Raw genomic sequence first — 21,061 nt, forward strand, 5'->3', positions numbered from 1 at the left:
AGTGTCCATCAACAGATGAATGGATAAAGAAGATGTGGTACATATATACAATGGAATATTACTCAGCCATAAAAAAAATGAAACTGAGTTATTTGTAATGAGGTGGATAGACCTGGAGTCTGTCATACAGACTGAGGGAGGTCAGAAGGAGAAAAACAAATACCGTATGCTAACACATATATATGGAATCTAAGAAAAAAAAATGTCATGAAGAGATTAGTGGTCGGACGGGAGTACAACACAGACCTACTAGAGCATGGACTTGAGGATATGGGGAGGGGGAAGCTTAAGCTGTGACGAAGTGAGAGAGTGGCATGGACATATATACACTACCAAATGTAAAATAGATAGCTAGTGGGAAGCAGTCGCATAGCACAGGGAGATCAGCTCTGTGCTTTGTGACCACCTAGAGGGGTGGGATAGGGAGGGTGGGAGGGAAGGAGACGCAAGAGGGAAGAGATATGGGAACATATGTATATGTATAACTGATTCACTTTGTTGTAAAGCAGAAACTAACACACGATTGTAAAACAGTTATACTCCAATAAAGATGTTAAAAAAAATGAGTTTATGAAAAAATTGAGATACAACCAAACATCTAAAAAGTAAATAAGTAATTTTTTTCATGTTTAATTTACTTACCCAGAACTATCATGAAATGTGAGACCGGATTTCCTAAATACTATTTCAATACTTTAAATTTTTTTTAAATTGAATTTTATAATGTACAGGTCAGCCAGTATCTTATAATAGATGTTAAAAGAAAAGCTTTAGAATACACATATACAGCCAGCCCTCTCTATCTTCTGGCACATACTTAGAAGATTGATCAACAGAAGGTTGAATCCATAGATGTGGAACACAGAGATATGCAGGGCAGACTGTACAACCATTTTATATAAGGGTCTTGAGCATCCATGCAGAGGGCTCTGAAAGAAATGACCTTCCAATACCCTGGGAAAACTGTGTACAAAATGATCCATTCCAGCAGAGAAACCAGTTGTACCAAAAATAAAATTATAGGTAAACCATAAATATTTTATATATTTTTCTCAAAAAGCACAAACAATATAGTCAGATCTATACTCAGGCATTCTCACATTGTCTGCTCTTATTCCATTTCTACTTACTTGTTCATACACACATCCCACAACACAGAGAAAACATCTTTGAAAGAAACAGCATCTATAAAGTATTAAGCAACATAGCTTGGTACACAATGGGTGTTTAGTAAATCACTGTTATTAGTAATCTCAGTCCAATGACACTGCTGGTGCACACAGTGATGAAGACTACAAAAATATCTAAATTGCTGTGGGAAAATCCGAAACTCAAGCCACTTGTCTCTGTAACTGCTTTGCATGGAATCTTTAAAAGGAGTTTCTTTCAAAAAAGCCTTTGAGAATATGACACTTAAAATGCTCCTCTAGCATCAGAAAAGAGGGAATAAGCAAGAAGCTTCTAGAATACTGGGTCCTGGGTGTACTATATTTTTGGAAAAGTTATCATCCATAGATAAATTAAATTATATATTTTAACTAAATATAAATTTTAAAATTAGAACATTACTAATCCCAGAAGCATGCTGTTTGTCCCTCCCTGAACAATTACAAGGCTTCCCACTCAAAAGTAACTTCTTTGATGCCATTGTAAATTTCTCACTCTTTTTGTTTTGCTGTATAGAAATGCAAATTTATTTATGTTTTGTATTGAGAAACCTAGTTAACTCTCTAAGCAATTAAAATAATTTTTCTATATATTATTTTGAACTTTCTATGTGTACAATTAAGTATTTTGCCAATAATGAAAGCTTTACTTTCATTACTTTCCATTTCTTTTTTACTTTCCATTTCTCATACTTTTTCTTCTCTTCCCTTGCTGGCTGGGGACTCTAATAAAATGCTGAATTTGGCTATAGCAGAAACTCTTGTCTATTTCCCAGTCTCAAAGGGGATGCTTCTAATATTTTGCTATTCTTAGTTTATTGATTGAATGATTGATACCTTCAGAGGTTTAGAATGTCCCCACACCTCCCCCCAGGTGCTAGAGACTTTTTAAAATCATAAACAGGTATATTTCATCAAATGCTTTCTCTGCTCTATTCAGATGACATTAAGATTTTTCTTGTTTAATCCTTAATGTGGTAAATTGTATAAATTGATTTTCTCGTGCTAAATCAACTTGGTTTCCTATGTGAAACCCAATTTGGTCATGTAGTATCTTTTTTAGATTCTATTGTTTTATATTTGCAAATATTTTGTTTAGAATTTTTGCATCTATGCTCATGAGAGGGTTTGGTTTGTATTTTTACTTCTCATACTCTTTTTGTCAGCTTCAGTTAGGTTGTTTTCCTTCTTTTCTATACTATAAAACATCTGTGTAAGATTGGAATCATTTATCCTCTGTTTGGTAGAAATTTTAGGTAAAAGTAGCTGGGCCTGGAGTTTGTGTGTGGTGGGAGGGGTGAAGGTTTTTAACAATTAATATAATAATTAGTTGACTATTTGGATTTTCCAATTTTTCTTGAGTCAGTTTGGGAAATTATGTTTAATTTCTCCTTTTCATTTAAGCATACAACTTTGTTGACATTCAATTATTCCTAATATTCTTACTATGTTTTCAATTTGCAAAATTTGTGCTTACGTTTTCATTTTTTCCCTTAAATTTTTTTATGTCTTCTCTCATGTTCTTGATCACTAGGGATTTGCCAATTTTCTTAGACTGTTGAAAGGACCAATATTTGGTCAACCCTTCAATTATGTTTGATATTTGTTTGCAGTTTAATTAATTTTTTGCTTTTATTATTTTCTTGTTACTTTCTGTAAGTTTAGTTTCATGTTCTTTTCCTAAATTCTTAAGATAGACCCTTAACTCTTTCATTTTCAGCTTTCTCCTTTTCTAATATAAGCCTTTAAGATATAAATTTTCCTCTAAGTTCTGAAATACAAGGAATATATGTTAAATTCACCTACTACGATTCACCTATTTTTTCTTATAAAATGGTTAACTTTTATTTTGCATATTTTGAGGTAGTTATAAGAGATGTACAGGTTTTAAATTGTTTGCTTGATCAATATAAGCTTTTTTAATTTAGTGACCATCTTTATATTCCTTCTTTTATAGTCTATTTTTATGATATGGATGGAGTTAACTTTTTGGAGGGGTTAGTATTTAACTGATAAATCTTTTCCTACTCTTTAACTTCCAGCTTTCTTATTACCTTATGCTTTAGCATATCTCTTGTAAACATATGATTATCAGATTTTTATTTTAGTTCAATATTTCTAGTCATTCCTGATGTTTGGGTTTATTGTACTAATTTATTTCATACTTCCTATTTGTCCCTCATTTGCCATATGTGTGTGTATGTATATATATATATATATATATTCATTCTCCTCTGTTCATCGATTAGTTAATATTTTCATTATACTAGAAATTTAGACATGCTTAAACTTAGCAAATTCTAAAATTAATAAATATTTTTACCTGTTTCCAAAAAATTCAAGCATCTTGGAACACTTTAACTCCAAATACCCTCTCATGTTATGTTTTTTGTTTTTCATTTTTTTTCTTATTTTGTAACATTAAAAAATATTATTGTTTTTTATGGCAATATAAAACAAAAATTGCCTACATATGGGTACTTTCATTATCTTTAATTCTTTGTTATACCTTAAGTGTCCGGGTTCACTTCATGTTGGGGTCGACCTTAACTACATTCTTACACTGAATTCTTCAGGCTGCCCAGGTACTATACCTTAGGGTTTCTGACTGGTAATTACAAAATCTCAGTGAAAGACCTCCTCCCTCCATTCAGAGCTCAGACACAAGATATGATTTTCCTTGTGATTTTTCCGAGTGGGTTGACTAATATTAAAGTCACTTTTACTCTGCATGGGTAGCCACTTGTGAGCCAGTCTTATAGGGGGCATGCTCTGAGCTTTGTCTTCCCCCTTGGCCCAGCAACACATAAAGACTAAGGTCAGTAAATGCTCTTGAGGTAAAAGCCAGTTTTGGTACATGACTCCAGGGTAAGCTCAGATCCTGGCCTTAGCATTTCCTCCTGACTTTCTTGTCAGCTCAGTGATAAAATCAAGATATTTAAATAATATTTATTTACATATTTTATATTTGTCATTGTTTTATCTTTTTTCTTTTGGGAAGATTAGTGTAATATTTAGGGCATAATTTTTCTGTTACAGAAAATTTAAATTTAGTTTAAAAAACTGTATAATAAAAGTAAATATTCCAAAATAGATGTGAGTTTAGTCTTTTAAAAACTACCCTTTGGCTACTAAATTAAGCATAGACTCAATTTGTCTTTCCAAGTTCTCCTCAATTTGTCCTTAGCTATTCAATCTTTCCTGCTTATTTACATTTTTACACATAATCTATTCCTTGGCCAAATAATAGTATTTATTTTTCACAAAAGTGTGCTGGATTCATGATTATATTTTTGCAAATTGTAAACTCTTTCTAAAATACATTCTACCCCTATGTGTCAAATCCTATTTAAGGACTATTTCAAATGGTGGTTCATCCAAGTTTTCCCTCATCTTCCATACAGATTTAATTTTCTCCTTTTCTTAAATCGCAGAAGTTTTTTTTACAGAATGGAATACACCAAGAAGTGGTTTGACTCCAATGAGAATTGGACTTTCTTTCTGACTCTGTAACTTGCTATGTGTGTGGCCTTAGGCAATCTCTCTGTGACTCAATTACCCTATTTAAAATGAGGTTGATTATATGTCCCTTACAATGGTATCTTATTTTGAGGATTGATATTAAGTACTGCCTAGATAAAAGAACCAATTCTCAATAAAAGGTATTTATTTTTATTGTTGTCTTAATTATCCTGTTAATATTACCTAAATAGTATCTATTAAGGATCCTGTGTTAATAATCCTATGTTATTATTACCTTAAATATCCTGTTTTATAATTATCTATGAGTTAGTTTTATTGCCCTTTAAACAGGTGCCACCTTGAGTGTTGAGATTCTGTCTTACTTGTTTTTGTATGAACCGGCATAGTGTCTTACATTCAGTGTATATTGAATAAAGTTTTGTTTTCAGGGAAATAAATTGAATTAAACAGAACAGTGTCTTAGCAATTTGGCATTAGGAAAAGAAGTGGAGCTCCTATTTACAACTGAAAAGAGAGAAAAACAAAAATAAATTGATACCCTGAAACCTCTAGATACAACTAAGAGCATAGTGGTCACCTTATATTTTTCTATCTATCATCTATTTATCTATCTATCAATCTATCCATCTATCTATCTAACCTTATCTGATAAATAACTCTGTTATTTGAGCAAAGAGAAGCAAACATGTTAATGATTACATGTGTGTATGTTATCTTTTACGGAAATGATCTGCAGGTTGTTTTTCATTGTTGTCAAGGTTATTGTGTCTATGCCCTAATTTGTAACCAGCCCACTAATTCCCATTATGAGTCAACCATAGTTAAATTAGATGCTGATTTATGCAAAAACGGAACAGAATGACTCTGTAACTCTCAGAGGAAGCTAAAAATGTCTATCATAAAATACTTTTTTCTAAACGTTCCCAGAATCTTCTCTCTTCACTATTTTATATTCATTGAAGAGTCACTTGGTGAGATAGTAGGATCAGTCAGTAGTATGTACTTAGATGCTTGAATTCCCAAGTATTTTAGATGTTGTTTGTATTAAGGACAAATTAAGCTGAACGTTGTAGTCTGGGGGGCTTTTGGTAAAGAAAAGCCTTTAAGCAATTAATGATTTGTTCAAGTTGTGCCTATGTGGAGAGCGTAACTAAGCAACTTGTGCAGCAATTTACAGTAACTGGGGTAAATGAACCATAATTAGAAGTAGAATTTATGAACTATTTGCTAAACTAGTAATTAGCTAGAGAAGTAAAGCCACAAACTGGAGGTGTTCATAGCACAACAGAGCCAGAATTATTTTGTTGTCATTTGCAGCTTAAATTAACTGACTTCCTAAGTGTTACCTCCCCTTGGGAACTGAGGCATGTTTTGTTATATTTAACAATTTTTTAAAAAGTGGAAATGAAACAAACCGATGGTGAGATCATGAAAAAAAGTGTGAAGACCTTTGAAGAGAAACATTTAGATTTTCCGCAACCTTAAATTTGGGAAATGTTAGGAACAAATAATTTGAAGCTTTCTTACATGCATGTTTTGTCTTTAAATGAATGTCATTAATTTGAATATTCATGATCATTGTTATATTATCTAAATATACTTTTGAAAATGGAATCATCTGAAAATGTGAGAATTCTTTTGATCTTCCATTCCCATTCAACTATTTGTTGTAGTGTGAGCACGTTGTTACTCAATAAATTTGAATAATTGGGGGTGATTCATTGTCTGAGGAAGACCAAGTTTAGAAACATTGGGTATCCCTCAAAATAAGGGAGATCTACAATGGGAAAAATATTCGAGCACAGCCCAGAAGCATCACAATAATGGCATCTTTAGAATTATCTTTTCTATACCACTTGATCAATTGATCAATGTGCCACTGAAACTAAAGAACAAATAATATTTCTTATAACTGGACTGTCAATCAATACCTATGTGGTCTAGCTTATCATAAGGTAAGATGGAGAAAGAAAAAAATAAAAGCAAGGTGAAATTTTTATCACTGTGTTTCTTGATTTTTAGTTTGGCTCCATGGCTTTTGTTGGAAGGAAAATTAGATTCAAATTTAGTTCTTTATTTGGAGGATTTTCTGAATATTTGTGAGAGTGTATGTGTGTATGTGTGTGTGTGTGTGTGTGTGTGTGTGGTGTGTGTGTGAAAACTACCTATGAAGTTGTTCATTCAGCTTTTGAGTATAGACAGGGAAGGTGAATCAGAATTATCAGAAACATCATGGACACTAAGAAGGAATTTAATCACTATTCTCCATGTAGATTGAAATGCAATATCACTGCTAGACAATCTGACTATTAAAGACTATCAGAGAATCACTGACTAGCATCAGACTGATTTTTAAAGCTCAGCTTTATGATGAATGAGCTTGAACAAGTCATTTAATCTCTTTAAGTTTCAAAATTGGTATATTAGAGATGACAATATCTAAATCAGAGGGTTGTGAATTGGCACATGCTGGGAACTAAACTAAAAGTTAGAAGTTGAGTTACATCATTTATCTAACTTCCTACTAACTACAGCTTCTTGATAATTGTATCTGCTTGAGCATTTCCAATGGTGAGAAAGCATAAGAAGAGCGTTCTGTCTTTTGAGTTAGGATTTCAAGTGTTATTGAGGTTGACCAGCATGGTACAAGGAAGGGGAGGAGAGAGAAGGGAAAAGTTTGTGTAAAGTTTACAAGGTGAGAAAATGAATAACCTGCTTTGGGGAATTATGAGAGTCCAGTGTGATTAAAGATAAAATACTTTGGAGGGTGGAGAGTGGTTAGTGGAAGACTCCCTATTGATTTCTTATATTGATTTAGTTGTAGTTTCAGGGACCTAGGTTTTAATAGGCATTGAGCATTTCTTAATTGAGTCCATTTTTACTTGAAGGCATGATTCCTCCTAGAGGCCAAAAATTTGTTCGTCTACATTGGTTAATTTCCAATGCTCCTATGGCTTCGCATTTTTCCTCTTTAGTGTTTTGCTAACATTTTAAAGAGAAGGTTAATTAGGCAGGACATTCTGCAGTTAGCTTTTGAAACCAGGAAGTCAGCATCTTAACCCCACCATAACGAATGTAAGGCCATTTCCTCCTCATCCCCTTAAGTTTGGTGGACCTCTGGAACAGCAAGTCACAGTCCCTGATAAACATTGTAGATAAAACATTGTAGATTGCAAGCAGTTCACACATATTAAAACTTATGAAGTCAGCTATCAACCTTCTCTTCCCTTAGATAAATAAAGTTATTTTATTTTATTTCCTTTGAAAGCATAAATTTTAATTAATAAAGGAAGTCAACTGATATATTTTTGATATATGAATGCTAATTTTCCCTCATTATACAATTTCTTAGACACTGAAAAAAACAAGATACCTAGGGTCTATATTGTTTTATGTTCTTAATATGTAAAAGACATTGTCGCAGAGGAAACAACGAAACAGCTTGTTCATTAGCAGACACAGCATGTAGATGGAAACAAAGGGACAGAAACAAGACCTTAATTATACCCATGAATTCCTGTTTCCTTAGAAAATGAAAGAAGACAGTTTTCCCCTCAGTAACAGTGTCCTTCAGGGCTTGTGCTAAGAATATATTTTTCCATATGTCTGTGAGTCGGTATGTGAGCCTGATCGTTGTTGCCTAATAAACACAACATGAATTCCCACTAGAAGTCAACTAATGGGCACTTCAAGTGCGATTTTCTGTGGGTGTTAAATGAGTTAGTTGGAAACTTCGCTGTTCTGAAGCTCCTTTGGTGAGGAGAGGATTATTACAAGGGATTTTGGACAAGTTTTTCCTTAAATTATAGACCCATAAAAGAAAAATTATGCTATAATACTGCCCCTCCATAGGATACTTTTTATATTTTGGGACGCAGGGTTTCTTTAGCACCCATCTGAATTAGAGTCTATTATCTCTGTAACTGGTACCCACCTGCCTCCATCTAGAAATGAAAATTGGTACTTATTCCAATAATTGTGAATAATTTTTGAAACATATATGGCATATTCTATGCATTGCAATAACAGTTTATATATGTGCAGATGGAAAGGAAACAAAACAAATCATGCCTTTACCAAAAACTATGTATTCTTCATTTCAGCCAAATTGTCTTTGTCCACAAAAAGTACAGGAAATGAACAAGGAATAATGCAAGCTTAATATTTGTGCACTGCTGGAGTGCCTCTGGGGGATTATATTTTAACAAAAGTTAATGGCCAAGTAATGGAAATAATGAGCTGAAGTGAAAATCTAATATGAGTTTGATGAGCAGAACATTCTGAATGAAAGTATACTAGAGGAGAAAATCCCCATGGACTGTTTCATGTCCTAGTACTCCTGGAGCAAATTCATTTTAGTATGAAAATGGACATGATTGATAAAGGAACTTAAGTGGATATGTGCTGGTGATCTTTAAAAGCAATGGGGCCAAACCAAGAGATTCCTTAATAGAAAAAAATAAATATAGTTTTAAAATCTTCTTCTCTATTTCCATTAACTCCCCATGCATATTTATCTATAGGTATATTCGCATGGCCTAAAATACTCATCATGGAACAAGCAACTATTCAACCTGCTAGTTCAGAAATTATCTCAATGATACTGAACTAAGAGTAGGTAAGATTGGTGAGAATGGCCACACCAGGAATAGATGCCAAGAAGTGGAGGTTTGGAGTGTGATGGACAAAGAATGTCAATTTAGGGACACAAATTAACAAATTTGTCACATGGAAGGCCCCAAAGACTCCTTTAATGCCAGATAATAACTTAGTCAGGTATCTTTCCCTTAATTGGTAGAGAAAGGATAGGAAAGTGTTAAAGTTTTTCAGAACTATTGATAACAAAAATTGAGACCAGTATGCAAAGATTCAAAGGCTCAAATGATACCATCATCATCACTGACACCACCACTGCCAACTTCAGCAGCAACAACTTCATCACCATGGTAACATTCATTGAGCACTTACTGAATGCCATACACCAGCCAATGTATTTTACACACAAAATTTCATTTATTTTTCAGAACCCAACAAGGTTACTCTTTTAGATTTCAATTTTATAAGTAAGAAAATTAATTAACTTGTTGAAAACTCATAGTCTTCCTGTTTTACACACTGGGTTCTGTTACCCACAATGTTAAAGTGCTCTGTAAATTATAAATGCTACAGACTTATGAGTAATCATCATCATTATTAGTAATAATATGATTTAATGTTTGAACAGCAGTTCATACTGATCATTTTCTGATATAAACAACTCATTCTGTAATATAAACAACAAATGACTACAAGCAACTCACAAACTCTAATATAATCCATTTTCTTACTTACTTTAGATGTATCATTTAGGGCCAAATGAATGAAATATTTTGTAATATATAATCAGACAACTTATTTGTTAATCATATTTCTTCTAAAATTCATGTTGTGTTCTAGTTATTCCTTACTAAATTTTAAACTTTAGAATAATGGTTTATGTATTTCTTTAGTGAAACAGATAAATTCAAAAAAGTCTGTGTTTTGAAGTATCCCTCCCAAAACAAACAAAACAAAACTGAATTTGGGAACATTCCATGAAAATGTGGCAGAAAAGGTAAGCTAATAAATTGTTTGACACTCTATTGATAAAACAAATGACTGACTATTAACCTCCAGTTGTTATAACATTGCATTTACAATTTAGAGTTAAATTGAAATTAATGCTAGATTCAAATTCACCTTTTTGGGTTTCTGACATGTTTTCATATGATTAGGTGACACTTTTTCTGCAATTAAAATATTTTATTACATTTTTATGCTGTTGCTCTGGACACAATTTTATGCTTTGGGATATGTTTCTCACACTTAAATGTTCCTCTTATGATATATTATTACTTTAAAACCTTTTCCTCAATGTAATACTAGTCTTTATTTGCCCATGTAGGAAACTGCCATTTGCTGTTTCAATCTTTAATTTGTAAAGACACCAAATAACTGTGAAAATTATGAATGAAGGGCAAGGCTATTCGTTTAACATTTTTTTTCCAGTTGTAGGTTGCATGAGTGGGGGACATACTTGATGAAGATTACATGAATGGTGAATATACTTATATTACGACAAAATAAACCATGATTTGAATCTGTAGCCCCATGTGAAATACATATGACCCAAACTTTTCAAAGCCTTAACAGTTTTCTAACATCTCCCTTTCCACTTAATCTTATATTTACAATTCTTACAAATGGTTGAGGTGCTTTGTAACAGAGACAAACGATCTAAAATATATGTAAGAAAATAAGTTGTCATGTGTAACTGAGATGCTATTTTAAAGAATGTATAATACATATAATTAAAATTTTAAGTTTCAAGTTTCCATTCATATTTTTAGAATGTACAGTTGTCCAAATACCTATGTGTGTCTTCTTATACTACTTTGTGGAATTCTTTCTATTGTTAATTAAATCTTAGCCTCTTATTTCAATATTTAAACATTTATATTTTTTTATACCCAACTAGATTGTATTCTTTGTGAAACCTGAAGTCTCAGTGCGGTAGTAAATTGTACACAACTAAAAATTACATTTTGCAAGTGGTCCTGTCAATTTTTAGGAATAAAAATGCCCTTTTGGGACTTCCCTGGTATCCCAATGGTTAAGACTCTGTGCTTCCACTGCAGGGAGCACGGGTTGAATCCTCAGTCAGGGAACTAAGATCTTGCATGTCGTGCAGATGCGGCCAAAAAATTAAAAATGCACTATTATCTTTGATCTTTGTTATTAAATTAAAGCAGTTTACAGATCTGTTATCATATAAACTTATCATTCAGGGTAACACAATGCTAAGTAATTGTGTCCAAATCTTCCTTTTACTTAAATAAAAACACCTTTCAGCCTTTTTCCTAAATAGCATTTTGACCAGAAATATTTAGATCTGGAAAAATTGAGTGTTCTGAGTTTGAAGCCATTGTATTTGTCTCACTAACCCAAGGGGTTAGCAGTAAATAGAAAAGTGAGTAAGAAAAATGGAAAATTCACAAACTATACTTTTTAACTTCTGGAAAATAAAAAGTTTATTATGCTCATATTTGTTGTAATAGAAAACCCATAATCCTGTTCCTCTCTCAGTACTTTTGCTTTGACAAAAGAGATGCCACATTTTTAAACTCAATGTGATGTCTATGAATAGTTGATGAGGAACATTCTATGGTGAACTGAAATAAATAAGACAAGGCTCACATGCCATCCACAAACATAAAATAAAGTAATGCATTTCAAATGGAATGGATTGTACTAATGTGGCGTATATATTTTGATGATATTATGAAAAAATTTAATACATTCAGAAAAAATGATAACCAAGCAATGTAAATATGTTCTTACTGGTATACGATGAATTAATATTCTTCTGCTTTAATGAAAGATTTGTGTCAGTTTTTTTTTTCATAATTCTGAGCAATAATCCAAAAAACCTCAATTCGACCATATGTAATTCAACCAAATGCAATTCAATGAAATGCAACACTGATCTCACAGTGTGTGATTTGCTGCCCAACCCTACCCCCACTAAGAAAGAGAAAAATTTTTCAAAACAAAATGTCCATTATGACCCATGTCTATTCTAGGTTATCACCTTTTCCAGGCATCATAGATCCTTGGGCCTGGACAGAATCCAATCATTCATAAATTATTTCATCAGAGACAAGCAATTTAAAACAGTGTTTCTCAGAATTGAATGGGAAAGAAATATATATATTCTAAAGAAATTTTTCAAGTATTTCAAAATTACTTAAAGAATTGCTTAAATGGACCCCTAATGCTAAATTAAATTATTTTAGCTATATGTTTACAGAGACCCAAACATAAAACAAAACATAAACTCCTTATCTTTATACATCAAATGAAAAACAAAACTGTAAAACAACATACACAACATTATTTTAACAGAATGGAGGATAATATTTTGCCAAAGCTAAAACACCACATGATAATGATTGGTAAAGCATGGGACTTTGAAATTTGCCATATATAGACTGTCATGTAACTATCTGATTCTCTCATCACTTTTCCCCATTTGTATTCCTGTGGTCCTTTGGCTTTACATACCAAAGACAAACCTTTACACGTTAAATAGTTCTCTGAACATTTCTCATTTGTCTGTGGCAATTGAAATAATTCTATAGTATTTTGCATCAATGTGATTGAAAACAAAAATGCAAACTTCGGCACAAATTTCACTTGGAAGTATTCTGTGATAAAGTGATTATCCAGAAGATCCAGGGTATATTTACATTATTTTTAATATTAACATTGAAATGAGAACCTGATCTCTAAAAATTATCATAGATAACTTGTGGATCCTCAAATCTGCAGACCCATATGAAAACCAAAAATTACTAACTTAATGAAAGTGCCCAACCCTAGATCATCAGACTGATTTTTAAAGCTCAGCTTTATGATGAATGAGCTTGAACAAGTCATTTAATCTCTTTAAGTTTCAAAATTGGTATATTAGAGATGACAATATCTAAATCAGAGGGTTGTGAATTGGCACATGCTGGGAACTAAACTAAAAGTTAGAAGTTGAGTTACATCATTTATCTAACTTCCTACTAACTACAGCTTCTTGATAATTGTATCTGCTTGAGCATTTCCAATGGTGAGAAAGCATAAGAAGAGCGTTCTGTCTTTTGAGTTAGGATTTCAAGTGTTATTGAGGTTGACCAGCATGGTACAAGGAAGGGGAGGAGAGAGAAGGGAAAAGTTTGTGTAAAGTTTACAAGGTGAGAAAATGAATAACCTGCTTTGGGGAATTATGAGAGTCCAGTGTGATTAAAGATAAAATACTTTGGAGGGTGGAGAGTGGTTAGTGGAAGACTCCCTATTGATTTCTTATATTGATTTAGTTGTAGTTTCAGGGACCTAGGTTTTAATAGGCATTGAGCATTTCTTAATTGAGTCCATTTTTACTTGAAGGCATGATTCCTCCTAGAGGCCAAAAATTTGTTCGTCTACATTGGTTAATTTCCAATGCTCCTATGGCTTCGCATTTTTCCTCTTTAGTGTTTTGCTAACATTTTAAAGAGAAGGTTAATTAGGCAGGACATTCTGCAGTTAGCTTTTGAAACCAGGAAGTCAGCATCTTAACCCCACCATAACGAATGTAAGGCCATTTCCTCCTCATCCCCTTAAGTTTGGTGGACCTCTGGAACAGCAAGTCACAGTCCCTGATAAACATTGTAGATAAAACATTGTAGATTGCAAGCAGTTCACACATATTAAAACTTATGAAGTCAGCTATCAACCTTCTCTTCCCTTAGATAAATAAAGTTATTTTATTTTATTTCCTTTGAAAGCATAAATTTTAATTAATAAAGGAAGTCAACTGATATATTTTTGATATATGAATGCTAATTTTCCCTCATTATACAATTTCTTAGACACTGAAAAAAACAAGATACCTAGGGTCTATATTGTTTTATGTTCTTAATATGTAAAAGACATTGTCGCAGAGGAAACAACGAAACAGCTTGTTCATTAGCAGACACAGCATGTAGATGGAAACAAAGGGACAGAAACAAGACCTTAATTATACCCATGAATTCCTGTTTCCTTAGAAAATGAAAGAAGACAGTTTTCCCCTCAGTAACAGTGTCCTTCAGGGCTTGTGCTAAGAATATATTTTTCCATATGTCTGTGAGTCGGTATGTGAGCCTGATCGTTGTTGCCTAATAAACACAACATGAATTCCCACTAGAAGTCAACTAATGGGCACTTCAAGTGCGATTTTCTGTGGGTGTTAAATGAGTTAGTTGGAAACTTCGCTGTTCTGAAGCTCCTTTGGTGAGGAGAGGATTATTACAAGGGATTTTGGACAAGTTTTTCCTTAAATTATAGACCCATAAAAGAAAAATTATGCTATAATACTGCCCCTCCATAGGATACTTTTTATATTTTGGGACGCAGGGTTTCTTTAGCACCCATCTGAATTAGAGTCTATTATCTCTGTAACTGGTACCCACCTGCCTCCATCTAGAAATGAAAATTGGTACTTATTCCAATAATTGTGAATAATTTTTGAAACATGTATGGCATATTCTATGCATTGCAATAACAGTTTATATATGTGCAGATGGAAAGGAAACAAAACAAATCATGCCTTTACCAAAAACTATGTATTCTTCATTTCAGCCAAATTGTCTTTGTCCACAAAAAGTACAGGAAATGAACAAGGAATAATGCAAGCTTAATATTTGTGCACTGCTGGAGTGCCTCTGGGGGATTATATTTTAACAAAAGTTAATGGCCAAGTAATGGAAATAATGAGCTGAAGTGAAAATCTAATATGAGTTTGATGAGCAGAACATTCTGAATGAAAGTATACTAGAGGAGAAAATCCCCATGGACTGTTTCATGTCCTAGTACTCCTGGAGCAAATTCATTTTAGTATGAAAATGGACATGATTGATAAAGGAACTTAAGTGGATATGTGCTGGTGATCTTTAAAAGCAATGGGGCCAAACCAAGAGATTCCTTAATAGAAAAAAATAAATATAGTTTTAAAATCTTCTTCTCTATTTCCATTAACTCCCCATGCATATTTATCTATAGGTATATTCGCATGGCCTAAAATACTCATCATGGAACAAGCAACTATTCAACCTGCTAGTTCAGAAATTATCTCAATGATACTGAACTAAGAGTAGGTAAGATTGGTGAGAATGGCCACACCAGGAATAGATGCCAAGAAGTGGAGGTTTGGAGTGTGATGGACAAAGAATGTCAATTTAGGGACACAAATTAACAAATTTGTCACATGGAAGGCCCCAAAGACTCCTTTAATGCCAGATAATAACTTAGTCAGGTATCTTTCCCTTAATTGGTAGAGAAAGGATAGGAAAGTGTTAAAGTTTTTCAGAACTATTGATAACAAAAATTGAGACCAGTATGCAAAGATTCAAAGGCTCAAATGATACCATCATCATCACTGACACCACCACTGCCAACTTCAGCAGCAACAACTTCATCACCATGGTAACATTCATTGAGCACTTACTGAATGCCATACACCAGCCAATGTATTTTACACACAAAATTTCATTTATTTTTCAGAACCCAACAAGGTTACTCTTTTAGATTTCAATTTTATAAGTAAGAAAATTAATTAACTTGTTGAAAACTCATAGTCTTCCTGTTTTACACACTGGGTTCTGTTACCCACAATGTTAAAGTGCTCTGTAAATTATAAATGCTACAGACTTATGAGTAATCATCATCATTATTAGTAATAATATGATTTAATGTTTGAACAGCAGTTCATACTGATCATTTTCTGATATAAACAACTCATTCTGTAATATAAACAACAAATGACTACAAGCAACTCACAAACTCTAATATAATCCATTTTCTTACTTACTTTAGATGTATCATTTAGGGCCAAATGAATGAAATATTTTGTAATATATAATCAGACAACTTATTTGTTAATCATATTTCTTCTAAAATTCATGTTGTGTTCTAGTTATTCCTTACTAAATTTTAAACTTTAGAATAATGGTTTATGTATTTCTTTAGTGAAACAGATAAATTCAAAAAAGTCTGTGTTTTGAAGTATCCCTCCCAAAACAAACAAAACAAAACTGAATTTGGGAACATTCCATGAAAATGTGGCAGAAAAGGTAAGCTAATAAATTGTTTGACACTCTATTGATAAAACAAATGACTGACTATTAACCTCCAGTTGTTATAACATTGCATTTACAATTTAGAGTTAAATTGAAATTAATGCTAGATTCAAATTCACCTTTTTGGGTTTCTGACATGTTTTCATATGATTAGGTGACACTTTTTCTGCAATTAAAATATTTTATTACATTTTTATGCTGTTGCTCTGGACACAATTTTATGCTTTGGGATATGTTTCTCACACTTAAATGTTCCTCTTATGATATATTATTACTTTAAAACCTTTTCCTCAATGTAATACTAGTCTTTATTTGCCCATGTAGGAAACTGCCATTTGCTGTTTCAATCTTTAATTTGTAAAGACACCAAATAACTGTGAAAATTATGAATGAAGGGCAAGGCTATTCGTTTAACATTTTTTTTCCAGTTGTAGGTTGCATGAGTGGGGGACATACTTGATGAAGATTACATGAATGGTGAATATACTTATATTATGACAAAATAAACCATGATTTGAATCTGTAGCCCCATGTGAAATACATATGACCCAAACTTTTCAAAGCCTTAACAGTTTTCTAACATCTCCCTTTCCACTTAATCTTATATTTACAATTCTTACAAATGGTTGAGGTGCTTTGTAACAGAGACAAACGATCTAAAATATATGTAAGAAAATAAGTTGTCATGTGTAACTGAGATGCTATTTTAAAGAATGTATAATACATATAATTAAAATTTTAAGTTTCAAGTTTCCATTCATATTTTTAGAATGTACAGTTGTCCAAATACCTATGTGTGTCTTCTTATACTACTTTGTGGAATTCTTTCTATTGTTAATTAAATCTTAGCCTCTTATTTCAATATTTAAACATTTATATTTTTTTATACCCAACTAGATTGTATTCTTTGTGAAACCTGAAGTCTCAGTGCGGTAGTAAATTGTACACAACTAAAAATTACATTTTGCAAGTGGTCCTGTCAATTTTTAGGAATAAAAATGCCCTTTTGGGACTTCCCTGGTATCCCAATGGTTAAGACTCTGTGCTTCCACTGCAGGGAGCACGGGTTGAATCCTCAGTCAGGGAACTAAGATCTTGCATGTCGTGCAGATGCGGCCAAAAAATTAAAAATGCACTATTATCTTTGATCTTTGTTATTAAATTAAAGCAGTTTACAGATCTGTTATCATATAAACTTATCATTCAGGGTAACACAATGCTAAGTAATTGTGTCCAAATCTTCCTTTTACTTAAATAAAAACACCTTTCAGCCTTTTTCCTAAATAGCATTTTGACCAGAAATATTTAGATCTGGAAAAATTGAGTGTTCTGAGTTTGAAGCCATTGTATTTGTCTCACTAACCCAAGGGGTTAGCAGTAAATAGAAAAGTGAGTAAGAAAAATGGAAAATTCACAAACTATACTTTTTAACTTCTGGAAAATAAAAAGTTTATTATGCTCATATTTGTTGTAATAGAAAACCCATAATCCTGTTCCTCTCTCAGTACTTTTGCTTTGACAAAAGAGATGCCACATTTTTAAACTCAATGTGATGTCTATGAATAGTTGATGAGGAACATTCTATGGTGAACTGAAATAAATAAGACAAGGCTCACATGCCATCCACAAACATAAAATAAAGTAATGCATTTCAAATGGAATGGATTGTACTAATGTGGCGTATATATTTTGATGATATTATGAAAAAATTTAATACATTCAGAAAAAATGATAACCAAGCAATGTAAATATGTTCTTACTGGTATACGATGAATTAATATTCTTCTGCTTTAATGAAAGATTTGTGTCAGTTTTTTTTTTCATAATTCTGAGCAATAATCCAAAAAACCTCAATTCGACCATATGTAATTCAACCAAATGCAATTCAATGAAATGCAACACTGATCTCACAGTGTGTGATTTGCTGCCCAACCCTACCCCCACTAAGAAAGAGAAAAATTTTTCAAAACAAAATGTCCATTATGACCCATGTCTATTCTAGGTTATCACCTTTTCCAGGCATCATAGATCCTTGGGCCTGGACAGAATCCAATCATTCATAAATTATTTCATCAGAGACAAGCAATTTAAAACAGTGTTTCTCAGAATTGAATGGGAAAGAAATATATATATTCTAAAGAAATTTTTCAAGTATTTCAAAATTACTTAAAGAATTGCTTAAATGGACCCCTAATGCTAAATTAAATTATTTTAGCTATATGTTTACAGAGACCCAAACATAAAACAAAACATAAACTCCTTATCTTTATACATCAAATGAAAAACAAAACTGTAAAACAACATACACAACATTATTTTAACAGAATGGAGGATAATATTTTGCCAAAGCTAAAACACCACATGATAATGATTGGTAAAGCATGGGACTTTGAAATTTGCCATATATAGACTGTCATGTAACTATCTGATTCTCTCATCACTTTTCCCCATTTGTATTCCTGTGGTCCTTTGGCTTTACATACCAAAGACAAACCTTTACACGTTAAATAGTTCTCTGAACATTTCTCATTTGTCTGTGGCAATTGAAATAATTCTATAGTATTTTGCATCAATGTGATTGAAAACAAAAATGCAAACTTCGGCACAAATTTCACTTGGAAGTATTCTGTGATAAAGTGATTATCCAGAAGATCCAGGGTATATTTACATTATTTTTAATATTAACATTGAAATGAGAACCTGATCTCTAAAAATTATCATAGATAACTTGTGGATCCTCAAATCTGCAGACCCATATGAAAACCAAAAATTACTAACTTAATGAAAGTGCCTGCTTTCTTCATAACCTGGTGAAATTCCCAACTGGTGCTGAAATACCACTGAAGCAAAAAAGTCTGGCTATATTGAGGTATAACTTTTTTCTTTATAAATCATTTGATTTTTTTAATCACTATGTAGACAAAACCATAGTTCAGTCAGTTCATGACATATATCTCACAATTATAGCAAGACATATACTTTGTATCATCTGCATTCAAAAAGTCTGATATTAAGAGTTTGAATTATGAAATAGACTTCTAACCTTTTATTCTCTCTAACTGCTTTGTCTCCCTTCTTCCAAGTGATGGTTGGTTTTGGAGAGCCTTGGGGTTTGCACTCTATGATGACTTCTTGGCCTTTAGTAATAATTATTGTTTTCTTCAGCTGATTCAGTGTAAAAGTGGGAGCTGAAGCTATGAAAAAGTAAAAGGTTAGTTCTACCACAAGCAATGACAATGACCTCTAATGGATGATTCACCAAGATTTGGCAACTTTATCTTTGGAATGCATTTCTAATAAAATCATAGGATATCTACACATGTAAAAGGCACTAACTTGAAATTTAATTTATTATTAATTAGTAGCTATCTTATTGGCTTTTCTTTCCATCAGCAAGTGATAGTTCCATACAATTGTGGGGCCCAGAGACAAAGGCTGTTTCAAAGAATGAGATGCTTTAATTATGATTATCAACTTTAATTGTGAAAGACTAATGATCACTTTGGACAAAAGGTGAAGGGGCTGGACACAGAAGTCTATTTTGGGCTTCCTTTGGAAAAATGGAGGTTATCTGCATAGAAGGCAATCCTGTGTAGCCCATTTCCTATCTATGAGTCTCAATGCATATTTTATTTTAATAGTATACAAAATTAAATGTAGTTGTAAAAGAAATATATTTTTAAGAAATTGAATCATTTAAATTCCAATTAAAATTTTATTTCATTGTTTGCAATTATTCATCTAGGCCTGATCATTTTAAGACAGTTTTGATTAAACGTCCCAGGAAATTCCAGTAGGTAGCTGTGGTTGAGAATGCTGAACTTAAACAACACGTGACAGAGAGACAAAAACAAATTAAAAAAAAAGTCACCTTTGAATCTAAAAGAGAAACGGGAAATATGTATACAAATTTATTGTATCTGAGACATTTATTTATGCCAATATGACAATTTTATGAATATTTCATGTTTTTTATGTCCATCACATATCAGTATAATGCATGGCACGCAACATTATAAGATATGTATGCAACACACACAAAAAAGGTACCAATTGAGATGGATTAAAAAATTGAAAGAAAAGTTAAGGAATTTATAGGAAGATTGCAGGTGACATTTTTGGTTGCCTACTGGGAATATAACTTATTAAACATAATTTTGAAAATATGTCTAGTGAATGAGAAAGGGACACATTTGAGAGTGTTTCAACTAGGTGAAAGCTGAATCAGCTTTTTAATTCAGAAACGTTGGAGTATGAGCTGACAAGAAAGTACATTAATATTTGATTGGTTAGGATGTACGACATTGAAACATGGACTCCTATATCTATTTTGGATGGATTTGTGATAATGTGAAGAAATTTCAAATGTAAACATTCATAATTCAATTTGATTTATGGTTTTTAATTTATCACATAGCTGATATGTGAATGGTGCATTTTCAGATTCCAGAGATCTTGGGTGTTTCTGTTAATGTTGTGTTTTGGGTCAGTGGAAAGTACAAAGCACACTTAGGCTCCTGCCCACGTTTGGGAGATGGTGCGTTAAGATTATCTAAGTCTCTCTCTTTGTATTATAATCATCCCAGAACAAAAGCTTAGAAAATCATGAGAGTGGGAAAAAGTAAAATCCATTCCAGAAACTGAACCATGCTCAATCTGGGTAGCTTATTCCCCTGGACTGAATTTTTCTTGTAGTAAAGAGTGAAGTAGTGCTAATATTCTGGTTATATTCTCAAGATTGTAACACTA

At 32.5% G+C, this 21,061-nt stretch overlaps 1 protein-coding gene across 1 annotated transcript in view; it reads right to left on the minus strand.

Moving 5' to 3' along the window:
• CNTN5 (contactin 5) overlaps positions 1-21,061 on the minus strand; it is a 1,454,884-nt gene that overhangs the window by 297,915 nt on the left and 1,135,908 nt on the right. The window contains exon 13 of the mRNA XM_055091393.1: positions 19,356-19,506. Coding sequence (XP_054947368.1) covers positions 19,356-19,506 — 151 coding nt within the window. The remainder of the gene's footprint in view (positions 1-19,355; positions 19,507-21,061) is intronic.

Source organism: Physeter macrocephalus, chromosome 16 (assembly GCF_002837175.3).
Source record: "Physeter macrocephalus isolate SW-GA chromosome 16, ASM283717v5, whole genome shotgun sequence".
Classification (NCBI taxonomy): Eukaryota; Metazoa; Chordata; class Mammalia; order Artiodactyla; family Physeteridae; genus Physeter; species Physeter macrocephalus.